This window comes from Alosa pseudoharengus, unplaced genomic scaffold, assembly GCF_046254945.1.
Source record: "Alosa pseudoharengus isolate Yale_2024_CS ecotype anadromous, Long Island Sound unplaced genomic scaffold, YU_APseudo_1.1 YU_APseudo_1.1_scf_5, whole genome shotgun sequence".
In the NCBI taxonomy this organism is placed as follows: Eukaryota; Metazoa; Chordata; class Actinopteri; order Clupeiformes; family Clupeidae; genus Alosa; species Alosa pseudoharengus.
The window spans coordinates 17,203,269-17,215,768 of record NW_027468837.1 but is presented as its reverse complement, the minus strand read 5'-3'; the positions used below and the strand labels follow the sequence as shown (position 1 = coordinate 17,215,768).

Sequence of the window (12,500 nt, the reverse complement as noted above, 5' to 3'; positions counted from 1 at the left end):
CCTCACTGTGAGTCTCGACGTCAATGTCCCTTGAAAATCTTTTGACATCCTTGTCCATCAGGGCAGAATATATGGCAGCCTGCTGTTCCACACAACGCTCCAGCATGTCATATGTGGTGCTCCAACGAGTTGTGAAGTCATTTATTAGTTGGTGAACAGGCAATTCCAGCACCTCCTCCTTGGTTTTCAGGGCATGGGCAGCTGTTATGCTTCGGTGAAAAAAGCTAACCACCTTCCGAACCTTCCTCAGGAGTCAGGACACCTGATTTATTGAGACGCATTCTTGGCAGCTGATGCATTGACTGCATTCAGTTCTTTTTGTTGTTGTCTGTAGTAGCACTGTAGCCATACTGTAAGCCGCTTTGCGGGGGGAGGGAATATTATACCTCAGCTAGAGTACTTTAATCATATGCGGAAATCCTGCCTACTGCACCACGGCATAAGGCAGCATATCTTTTGCTATAGACCCCATCCCCTGTGGGGAGTAAAGTAGAGAGTCCTAACCGACTCTCCTCCTTGCACTGTCACTTGACACACTGGGATGATGTCTCCATAGATGATCCAACATATTGGAAGTGATGCTAGTAGCATAAGTGCACAGCACTTGCTCCCACTTTCTGACCACTGTCATCATAGGAAGCACTAGATCCAAAATGCTCCCACACAGCAGAAAGAACGATGCATTCTCTAACTCTGAACCTCCACGCTGCGCATGTCCTGAACCAAAAAATATGCACTGTGAGAAGCGGCGAAGCGAGTTCCAAACCATTCCATCCCTAACACACACACACACACACACACACACACACACACACACACACACAGAAGGCTAGGCTAGTAAAGAGCATGTCTGTTAGCGATGTTGGCAGTTGCCACATATGACAACACTCCCTTGCAAGCCGGATGCTGCGATGATGACAAACACGATAGCTTCATGTTAAATGCATAGCGCCACTATTCTTAGACGTGCAGTGCATTAGGGCTCTGTGCCATGGAAGGCTGTTCAATCCACTTTAACCTCTGGGATTGGAAGTGGCATGTTGGATGGGGTCTATTTTTGTCATTATTGTCTCCCGTTCCTCTGGGATGCTGCAATGGAGTAGATGGAGTCGGAGGATTGGGGAGAAAATATTTCATCGCTCCGGCCGTCACTGTGATGCCAAATTAGGTTTTTATTTGACTACCGTCATGCATGACTGAAATAACCATTTCTAACAGTTATGTGTGTCGTTGAATGATCACCATATGTACAAGTACAGCATAAATTAATATTACTATAGAAATGTCCTACTCAAATAAGCCCTCGTAGACATGAGATGGGTTTTAGAAGGATTCAGAAAGAATGAGGGTGTTAGCACAAACACAAACAGGGGGTTTTTGCTGCTATAAATGCACTTTAATTGTCCTTGAACGCTAGTGTTGTTAATGCCTAATGCTGCTTTACACAGTAATCTGCGTTCAAAATCAAGAAACTTGCTGTCATCTGTTTGTGGTTGTGCAATCCTGTCCAACTGACCTCTCTGTTCGGTAAACAAAGTCAAACGCTGCATTTTCTGTCCTTATCTGTTGATGGAGAATTCTGAAAGTTGCCAGAGATTTACCATAATCCCTTACTCAGGGGAGACCCACTTATGCAAATGAACTGCTAAATACCATCTATAGCAATTAGCCTCCAAATGGCTGACTGAACTCCCCTTATTAGCCTGTTGCCAACAATAGGCCTGGGCGAGCATTCCTGCAAGTGTGCTGCATGCGTGCTATGTTGCCTGTAATCTCCTCATAATGGTGACCTTGAACGTTCTCTCTCTCTCTCTCTCCTTCACAGAAACATTGATGGACTCTACCACGGCAACAGCTGAGCTGGGCTGGACCGTCTATCCCACATCAGGGTCAAGTGAAAACAGCGTGAGTGCAAAAATCCACCTTAATCAATGGCTTCACTTCTTCTGCCACTGTTTAGCTAGCACAGTGCTTTAGATAGCACACCCCGTACTCCACAACAGTGCATAGTGCATACCTAATCATCTCTCTTTTACTCTCTCTCTCTCTATCTCTCTCTCTCACACACACACATACACACACACACACACACACATCTACATGCACATGCACACGTGTCAGCCAGGGCTAGCGATTCTACTTCTGTGGAATCGGTGGTAGATATACACATGGGAAAAGTTTTAAAACGCCCTATCTATTTTTCACAGACGGTATATAAAACCCTAGTGTAATTGCTGTTAACCCTGCATGGCTCATTGGCTTGTTGTGGAATATATTATCTAGCCGTTCCCAGGTGGGAATAGGACTTCCCCTTCCCTTTCTTCCTCTGTGCCAGAGGTAAGATTGTGCTGTAAAAGTGTCATATCCCCTAGCCAGCAGCCCCCATTAACAACCAGGACAGATAGGAGGGTTTTCATCTGATGGAAGGGGGAAATTATAATTGTAGTTTGTATTACAACCATATGCAATGATAGATGTTTAGCACACTCATTTAATGAGTCAATCAGCTTTCACTCTCCCTTCTCAGTCAGATATATGGTGCCCACGTGACCACAAATATTTTTGTGTGTATTCAGATTTGTTGATCTCGGCACTCGTCTTCTGCCACTTAGTGTACATATGGTCTATGTGTGCAGAGAGCGGGATGGTTGTATAATTTATGGGTGCGGGTTTTTTAATTTTCTGAAAGCACACTGGGGAATGATAGGGGAATTTTATGAATCTTCTCTCTCATGGTTTTTGCCCACCAAACCAATTTCCTGAATTTACATGAGCCAAATGAGCTCCGCATAAATGATCTTTTTCTACTACTGTTTGTCCTAGAAAAGGTCCCTTGCGACCAAACCCGATTGATCGTTGCAAGCGCAGTCAGTGGCCTCACCAGCTCATGTGCCTCGGACATCTGGAAACACAAAAAATAAATAAAAAAAAGACTAAGGAGATCCTCTCAGAATTGAGTTACTGTCCTTACTTAGCTAAATATGACTTTTTCTGACACTCTTAGGCCAGCTGTTAGCTCGGGCTTACAACGCGAGGCTTTAAGCCAGGCTAGCAAAACCAGGCTCTGTTTGCTAAATAATGGCTTCCTGTCTCGCTCGCTCTACTCCTGGGCATGGCATGCAGCGCCGTCACCTTGGCAAGCTTCCTGTTTATTGTTGCGTGCGTGTGTGCGTGTGTCCGTATGTGTGTGTGTGTGTGTGTGTGTGTGTGTGCTTGCATGCAAGGTATGAAGCTGCCCGTCTTTATGGGGCCTCGAACGTCGACTTGGTGTAAATTATTTCCGAGAGGCTTGCCAGAGAGCTGGTTGCCCCCGCGGCCGCACGAAAAGCCCGGCCCCGGTCGGGTCCGAGCGAAACCAGAGCGGGACACTAACCCCCCCACCCCCCTTTGTTGCGCAGCAGAACCCAGGCTCCTCTGGAGTGGTCCGGGGAAAGAGGAGGAAAATATGTTGTTGAGTAATTTGCTGGTGTATTTCAGAAAAACCACTCCCTATTTTATTCAATTATTTATGCTTCTGTGGTCGTTCTCGGAGCTGCTCTAAATTATACCATGCCGTGCATGTGCATGCCGAACAGAAAAAGAGGGGAAAAAGAACCAAAAAAAGAGAACAAGAGAGAGAGAGAGAGAGAGAGAGAGAGAGAGAGGAAAAGAAAGTCCTTCAAGATCCCCGTTTGTTAGACTTCAAAGTTTTTCAGAAACAATTTTCCTCACAATCATCACTGTAAACCTGAGGGCATGCAGCCTCTTCCTTGCTGATTGTTACAATCAATACGAGAGAACAAAGACTCGTGGTGTCTCTTCGACTCCCGCCCACCTCTGGAGCCAATCTGAGTGGAATGAGATTTTTTCCTCTCTCCCTCCCTCTCTCCATCCCTCCATCTGATGACGATGTTTAGAGCATTACACGCACTTTGCATCACTTGGCTTTCATCTCAACAGATGAATACATTAATATATAAAAGAAGCCAGGAAGGTTTGGCAAAAAACAATGGCTAAAGCTAATTGAATTACCGGGCCGAAATCATAACGTCAGACTTCAGAAGGAATTATCAAAATATATAAAGTCAGACATCATATGAAATTGCACCCATCCGCAGAGTAAGGGCCTGTTCAGTTTTATCTATAAAACTCAGTGTGCGTCGAGGCACAACTATTTCTGTTAAAGTGTCCCTGGTCAATGTAGGAAAATGATGTGGTGCCCAGGAATGCTGTTTATATGTCCAAGTCACAGATGGGTCTGAGCAGTCCCCAGACTCAGACTACTGAGACTACAGTAAGGAAGAGAGAGGGAGAGAGATATAGAGAGAGAGCAATTGAAAGAGAGAGAGTGACTGAGTGACAAAGAAAAGACAGAGAAATAGTGTAAGAGAGAGAGTGATAGACAAAGAAAGTGAGAGAAAAAGGGTATGAGAGAGAGAGAGAGAGAGAGTTTCAGCCACACAATTTCATCCAACTCTCAGGCTAGACATTGTATCAGATCCACGAGAATGTCCCCCTCCCCCTTAGATTCAACAATGGAGGGTGGGGGGATGGATTTTACAGAGTTCTGCTTCTGTGGCTCTCTGATTGGACTGATTTTCTTGTCATACTTTTTCTTTTCTTTTTTCTTTCTTTTCTTTTTTCTTTTTTTTTCTTGGCTGGCCGAGCCAGACCTTACTCATATGCTTTTATTGGAAAATGGGTCTGGAGTCCGACCCCCACTAAGACACAACACATTTGGGGCTGAAGGGGGGGGAGGAAGTCCAGGGAGCTGGAGAGGGTTGGGCAAGGGGGGGGGGTTTGGAAATGGGCCCCCCTACAGAAGTGCCTGACAGGTGTGGTAACAGGAGTCCCCGAACCTGTACGTGAGGGGCGCTCGCCGTTATTGTCTTACACACACGCGGGCCTCTCGGAGGATTAACGGCCGGATCAGTGTCATTCAAAACACGGGGCCTTCCATCAGCGCACTACTTTTCATGACACTGGATAGCTTTTGTAAAATACAGCCAAAACCTGTTATGCAATATATTAACGGCAATGTCTGAAATGAAGTTGGGAACTCACAATGAGCAGTTCATTTACTTGTTTCATTCAGTCATGCATTCACGCTGTACATATTTGTCTTTAAAAAAACGAAGGACTTCTCTCTGAAGTGAAGCCAAGTACAGTCCCCTCCTTACTGAACGCTCGGGGAGAAATGTAACCTAACATTACTGGGCAGACTAGATTTATTGTTTCACTTTTATCGCAGCCAGGTGTATGCATGCTTTATGTATCTCTGTTAGCTGTCATTATGGCTCCCCACAATAACTGTTATCCAGGAGGCAGCTGTGCAGGCTTGCGTCAGCTTGCGTAGCGCTGGCTGCCTCCGATGCGACTACAAAACCTGTGTTATCATTAACTCTACTTGTAATAACGGTGAAATTATTTCGAGAGCTTGCCGGCTATGCTACGGGCCTAGAACATGTGGGTGGGGGTGTGGTGGGGGGTGTCATTTACGATGCACACTGGGAAAGCATATGCAAGAAGAAAGCCCTGCTATACACTGACTGATCTGTGGTGGAAATGTCCTGAGGTCAGTGCTTTAGCGGAGTGGAAGTGACGGAAATGTGAGTACTTGACCTCTACCGCCCCATGTTAAAAAATGAGGATATCACTCAACATGATTTTGGGTGATTTGTGTTGGATGAACACAGCACAGTTGAGCAAGCCTTTTGTTCCCCTGAGAATGACCCTGATGTCAACCAGTTACAATGTGTGTCATGGTACTTTTTGTACCACTGTACCATTTACCATATCTGGGCCTATAGAGGCCGTACAGACAGGCCGACAAGTTCTTTAAAGAAGATGATGTACAAATAAAGATAACTAAAGCCATGGAGTAAAAAGTGATATAGAAATGAATGATAATGGAGTATGTCTTTAGTGGAGTTCCTTGTAGTTATGCAGCTAAAACAGTTCTGGCAAAATCTTTCATGTGGTATTATTTTAGGGGCTTTTGCTTCAGTACTCACTCTTATCCTTAGCAATAACTCTGCTGCATCATGACTTTATGGGGAAGGTCTTGAAGCTCAGTCAACCGTTTGTTGTGTGTTGTGCAAACGTCAGCAGCACAGGTTCATCCTCAGGTGTGTAACAGTCTCCTTTTATCTCGTTCCCGTGTTTGTGCTTGGTGATACACGCCATCAGGGCAGCAGCATGGAGCATGTGTTGATAATTATCTGCTGCGATATCCCATACATGGTGCACATGAATGCCAAAGCACTTGTGTTGGATCCCTAATTATGGGGGGAAAATGTGTTGAAGCGCTTTGATAAAGACCTTGCTGACACCTTATGTAAGATGTGTTATTTCCCATGAATTTCCATAAAGTTACGCACACTCATTCAGCCCTTCTCTTGATGCTGCAAATTAAATTAAATTATTGGCATAGTTACGTAAGACAACTCTGCAACTCTGGTTTCATCTTGCTAAGAGAATTAATACATTTGTATTGTTTGACAATGCAGTAAATGATTAACAAGCCATTTCCACGAGTCTGTAGTTTGCCTTCAGAGCTTGAAAACATATGGTGAGCAGTTTTATGTTACCGACTTTCAGGATGTGTTCTGGTGTCTGTTTTGCAACTTTGGTTTGTTAAATGACAGTTGAATGACAAAGCAATTTTAGGGCCAAGAACATCCATTGCATTTCGCAGTATGTCTCTGCAGTATGCATTCATAGTCTCCCTCTGTGCTTTTAGTGAGGTGCAGTGCCTGAAATAGCTGTTGGAGATATTTCAAAATGGCGTCTTTATGCTTTTCATTTAGGATTTTATGACTGGTCTAGTGCCTTCTTTTTCTTTTTTTCTTTTTCATTTTGGTCCCGCAGAGACAGTCATTTTGTGAAAGCATCGCCGATCAGACTAAGAGGGAACGTGGGAAGTTCAAAAAAAGCACAGATGGTTGTAGAGTTAGCCTGTCTGCATGTGGCATGCAACAGTGAGGCACGCAGAACCAGCCTTCACTCTCTCTCTCTCTCTCTCTCTGGTGACATGCAGTTTGTTTATAGTCTATTGACATGTATGGAGTTCATTCTACAGCAAGGGGTGACCTCTAGTTTAGTTTGATTGTCAATTATGTTTGGCCTATGAAACAGTACTTTACCATTTAAAGCCTTCTCATCAGGGAACTAAATCTTTTTGTGGTTATGAGTGTTTTTTATATGTTTTTTCATGGAAATACAGAAAAATGACAGTCTAGGCCTGGCAGCGTTTTTCAATTGTCATGTTTCTGATTTATCCAAGGGGAAATATGCAAACTTGATCCACATGTAGATTCGAGGAGTGGGGATAAGAATGGAATAGGAAGCTTGTTTGTCTAACTTCACATGTTGTGCATTAACAGTGGACAGTGGTAATTGAAGCTGACTGCCTTAGACGGCTCAGTTTATGTGTCTCCGTCTCTCTTTTTTCCTTTCTGTCATTTCTTTCTCTCTCTCTCTCTCTCTCTCTCTGACTTCCCTCTATTGTCCCCGCCCTCCCTCACTTTAATTTTCACTTTTGTGATGTCCCTCCATCTCTATCTTTCTTTGTCTCTGTGTCTCTCATCCCCTCGTTGGCTTCCCTGGTGGGAGTTTTAGGGCCGAACAGTGTTTCGGCTGTTTAGTCCCTCCTCTGGCCGTGTAACCCAATGCACGGAGGGCACTGGTGTCATTTGTCCCCTTGTCCCCTCAGGACAAACCTCCCCGCTGACAGATTTCCCACAGAGACAAATTGGAAAACTTTGCCTACGGGCCCTCTCCAGTGCCTGTCATTCTTCTTCCCTCTTTTTTCTTCTTCTTCTTCTTCTTCTTCTTCTTCTTCTTTTTTGTCGTTGTCCTCTTAGTCTTCGTCGTGTTCTTTTTTTCTGCCCGTTTGTATGAAATATGTATTTACTCTGGTCGGGGAGGAGAGGCTTTTTTCGCCCCCCGGTTCCGCTTCTGCCTCTCTGAGCTGATCCCTGTAATGACGAGGTGTGGGAAGCCCAGATTTCATGCCGGAGCAAGCCATAAGCCATTAGCGCTCCTCTGGTTATTCATCCGCTGTGCCAGTGTGACAGACGTGGGAAGAAGGAGTGACCCCCCCCCCCCCCCCCCCACACACACACACACACCCAACCCGATTTCCCCTGGGGGACTGACAGTTCATCAGGAAAAGATGCTGAAGACCCATTAAAAGTTGTATAGTTTATTATGAAATACCTGACAGGCGGAGGGGAGTGGGGGTGCATTGCTGGGCATAACAGTTTAATTCCCCCTCCCACTCCCCCTTAACACCCCGCCCGGCCTCCTAAAGGGTGAGTGTGCTGGGTCTGTATTTCAGTAGTAACGGGATTTACGCTCGGCTGTGCTCCTCACAGAAAGAGACACACTGACAGCAAGACTTATGGATCGCAGCTCTGCTGAACTTTCTGTCTCCTTGGGTGGCGAGAGATGTATCGATTCTGAACTTCATTCCCAGAGAGAGCGGCGGACAGTAGATCGTCCATCTCCACAACATCTGTCATGGGGTGCAGTGAAACGGATTCTTCCTCGAGCACTCTCACATTTCTTGCTCTTATTCAGTTGCACAGTCCACTGAGTTTCTACACACAGTGATAAACATTGCATTAATTACACTTAGGAACGCCATGCATGTATTTCATCAGGCTATTTAGAGGTCTGAGCATGCTTCATGAATTGTTTATGTGCAAAGTTCATTATGTTTTCACAGACATGTTGGAGCATAAACAATTTTGATCTGAATTGTGCTTGTACATCGGTGTAATCGGGATATGTGCTTCAGGCAACAACAGTGGTATATGTATATGTATATATGTATGGGGTAATTGTATAGGGATGTATGTCTTTTATTTCAAATGCTTTCTTAACCCTTAGAACCCGATTGACGCAAAGTGCGTCAAAAAACACACCCTTTCTTCTCTGTTACATTGCTCCGGAACGGTTCATCGCAGCGAGATGAAACCTTTATTGCACGACAGAGCAGAAGTGGGGCTTTCCAACGAGACTACACACTTGTATGTACGATCAAGTATGAAAATTAAAAAAAATCATGAAATTAAATCAAATTGCATCATATTTACAGTCTATACTTCTCTGCATTCACCTGCACACACATTACTCTAGTTTGAATTACTCGCGAACCCGTGATCGCATCGATATGGCAAGCATATCAGATGAAAGAGGGGGCACAGGGCTATCCATTGGTACCATGTTTATCGATCCTTCTGGCTTATAAAACCAGACGAAGTGACTGCAAAATAATAACGTCATGTACACAAACCAACGCTGCACACTCATTACTCTCGTTTGAATTACTCGCGGACCCGTGATCGCATAGATATGCCACGCATGTCAGATGAAAGAGGAGACTCAGAGCTATCATTTGATACCAAGTACATCCTTCTGGGTTATAAAACAGATGAAGTGACAGCAAAATAATAACTTCATATAGCTGGACTTACCCCACGTTTTTGTCTGTTCTTGTGGCAAAGCATGTTTATAATCCAATGCTATCATGTGTTTCTCTATGGCAAAGCATGTTCATATTCCGGTTTTGAGATCCTAGCAAATTCCTGCATGGCATCCAATTCAAGGCTCACATTGCATCCCAATTTCAACAAATAAACACCTTTTTTGCCTTTACTTTGTTCATGGCAATGCAGTAAAGAGTTGAGAATTATTATGACTGCATACACACAGGCACGCAGGCTAACACGCAACCTCGGGTCAAGTCAGGTCAGATCAGTTCGTGTCACAGATATGGAGCGCAGAAAGGTCATTTTTCATCACTAAATAAAAAATGGCATTTATTTCCGTAAATCACACAGCAAATATTTCTGTAAATTGCTCAGCCCCAGAGTATCCCTCCAACATGGCAATTATATTGCCCGATTCAGGACAGTCTGCCCTACACACACATGAAATGCATGTAGAGCTGTGAGCTTGCTGTGGTGAGATACATGTCGAAATATAAGAATTTTTATAATACACTTTTTATATTTTAATTCTTTAAAAATCAAAATAAAATCAATGCTAGTATTAATACATGAAATGATGGCAGATCTGAATAGCCTAAACTCTCCTGAAAAAAACAATATATAATATATGTGTGTGGCACTTACAATGACCAGAATAAATCCTTATGAATAAAGGTAGTGAAAATGCCCTAAAAACAGCTTAGGGTTCTAAGGGTTAATGCAAATGTTTTGAAATGGTTTGATCTAGAGCTGGACAGAATGATGTGTGTCTGGTTGTTGTTTCTTTGAGTGCCCGAAATATAAGATCTAATGCATTTCCTGCCTTGTTAGTTTTTTAGTATGGGTTTACTCTTGCATTCCTAATACCAGATACTAGGATTCCCCCCCAAAATAGAGTCAGTGTCCCCTCTTGCTGATACAGTCACTCAGGCCAAAAGCCCTAATGGGCCTCTTAGAGCAGAGCAGAACAGTGAGATCTTTCAATATTTAAAGCCCTCGGCCAGGGGAGAGAGGGCCGACCCCTGTGAGTGACAAACCGCAGGGCCTGTGTCATCTCTCCCTCCCCTCCTCCACCGCCAGCACCACCCACCCTGAAGGCTGTCCTCCCGCTGGCTAGCTAGCTAGCCGAGGGCAGCGGTGGAGGAGGAGGCCCGGACGTATGCTGTTCTGCACAGTCTCCTGCGTGATGGCTCGCTTTGTGTCAGGGGGTGACCCCGAGGCCCAGACAGAGACCACAGGACCAGGTGGCGCCCCCACTTCTGACATCACACTTCATGCTTGAATGAGAAAAATAGAGAGAGAGAGAGAGAGAGAGAGAGAGAGAGATAGGCCCCCTCATAGGCCCTCGCCATGGGCCCCTTTATGTCAGCGTATGACCCTCCAGCAGACTAGCTTGCTTGGCATTGAAGGCTTTCACTCACTTGTTGAGGCTGGTAACTGGTGACGGTCCAAATTGTTAGTCCCTTTGAAAAGTTGGTTTTGAAGTCTGTGTCCAGCACCATCAGATGTCTATTAATTGCTGGCATCTGCTTGGGCTTGTCTTCCTTACTTCTTGGACTTATGTTAGATCCCTTTTTTGGGAAAACACGCTCAGACTCCAATGGAGCACACGGAAACTTTTCTATCGGGCACGCTCACCCTGAAGAACCCTTGGACCTGGTTTTAGAGGAATGTGAGGGCGGCGCTGTTGTTGTTCCGCTTCTGAACCCGAAGTTCGTACATCCAAGCAACAACCACTCTCCCCCCCCCCCCCCCCCACCTCCCCCAACCTCTTAACCCCAGGACCACCTCAACAGCCGCAAACACATGACTGCCTCAGCGGCCGCTCTCACCCAACACCCTGGTAGGCCGACGTGCAGAAAAAGAAAGAGAAGACGATAAAAAAAAAACCCTGTGAAAATGAAGACGTTTCTTCTAATTTCACACTTGGCGCCTGATCGCTGGGCCCTTATTAAGCCCCATTTGCCTCCCTCCACTGCCTCCGATGAAAGAGGCGCAGAGAGGCCATGGCAGGACAAAGAGTCGGGGGGTTGGGTGGGGGTGGGTGGGGGGGGGGGGGGGGTCTGCTTTAGAAAGACGTTTGTTTGGAGTTTTTTAGTTCACCCCCTGCCCACCCCCACACACCCAAATACCCCCACCTCCACCTAGCCCCCCTTTAAATGCACCCCACTCCACCCCCCCCCCCCCCAACCTCACCCCAGGTTCCCTGCATCTTGCTGGGTTCCAAACATGCATGTAGACCTTGTCTGACTCCCCAGCTCTTGTTAGGCTGTCCTTGTCTCCTGGTTTGGGCCTAATGTGATCAGGCAGTGGTGATGGCGCAGACAGCGGAGGATGTTTCACAGTCTGTCCTCTCCCTTTAGGCCGCCCGCCTCCCCCCCTGGTGCGGGGGTCGCCGGAGGAGCGACCGTCTCCAAGACTAGGTGGGAAGGTCAAAGGGTTGCTCGTGACCCCAGGCGAGTCTGCCCAGTCAGAGCGCCTCAAAAGGACTTAACAAGTGAATGCCTCACTACTCATTGAAAGTCTCTCTCTAAAAAAAAAAAACGTAACTGAAAAGAAAGAAACTGAAATCCAGTGTTGAACTGTTTTCAGATTGCTGTAAACTTTTTTTGCCACTCATCTTAGATTAGCCACTTGAACATGGCTGTCATTGCCGTCTCAGACTCTTTAATTGCAATTAATGAACTGTTATTGGTTCAAGAGGTGGAGGGGCTGCATGGCTGGTTGGAGCACTTTAAGCAATAAATCTGTTTCTGTGTCTGCGATCTGTGGTGCGATTAGCTTGCCGCTAGTATTGCCAGGTTTCACGCCTCAACCCCCCCAACAATGCCCCAGTCCTCCCCTACCTCTTTCATGTTCCGCGCATGGCGTCGACGCACTCGTAATGACCCGTACCTTTTTGGAATAATTTATGGCTGCCTGCGGAGAGTAATTGGGACATGGGAATAAAGAGCGGAGGCAAAGCTGAGAAAAGAAACCTGCTCTAATTAGTGGGAGAGCATTTGATAGAATGGGGGTCTCCAA

The 12,500-nt window shown here is 45.6% G+C and overlaps 1 protein-coding gene across 1 annotated transcript in view; it reads left to right on the top strand.

Moving 5' to 3' along the window:
• Window positions 1-12,500, top strand: part of ephb2b (eph receptor B2b) — a 179,402-nt gene that overhangs the window by 54,345 nt on the left and 112,557 nt on the right. Inside the window, exon 2 of the mRNA XM_076267683.1 lies at window positions 1,826-1,905. Coding sequence (XP_076123798.1) covers window positions 1,826-1,905 — 80 coding nt within the window. The remainder of the gene's footprint in view (window positions 1-1,825; window positions 1,906-12,500) is intronic.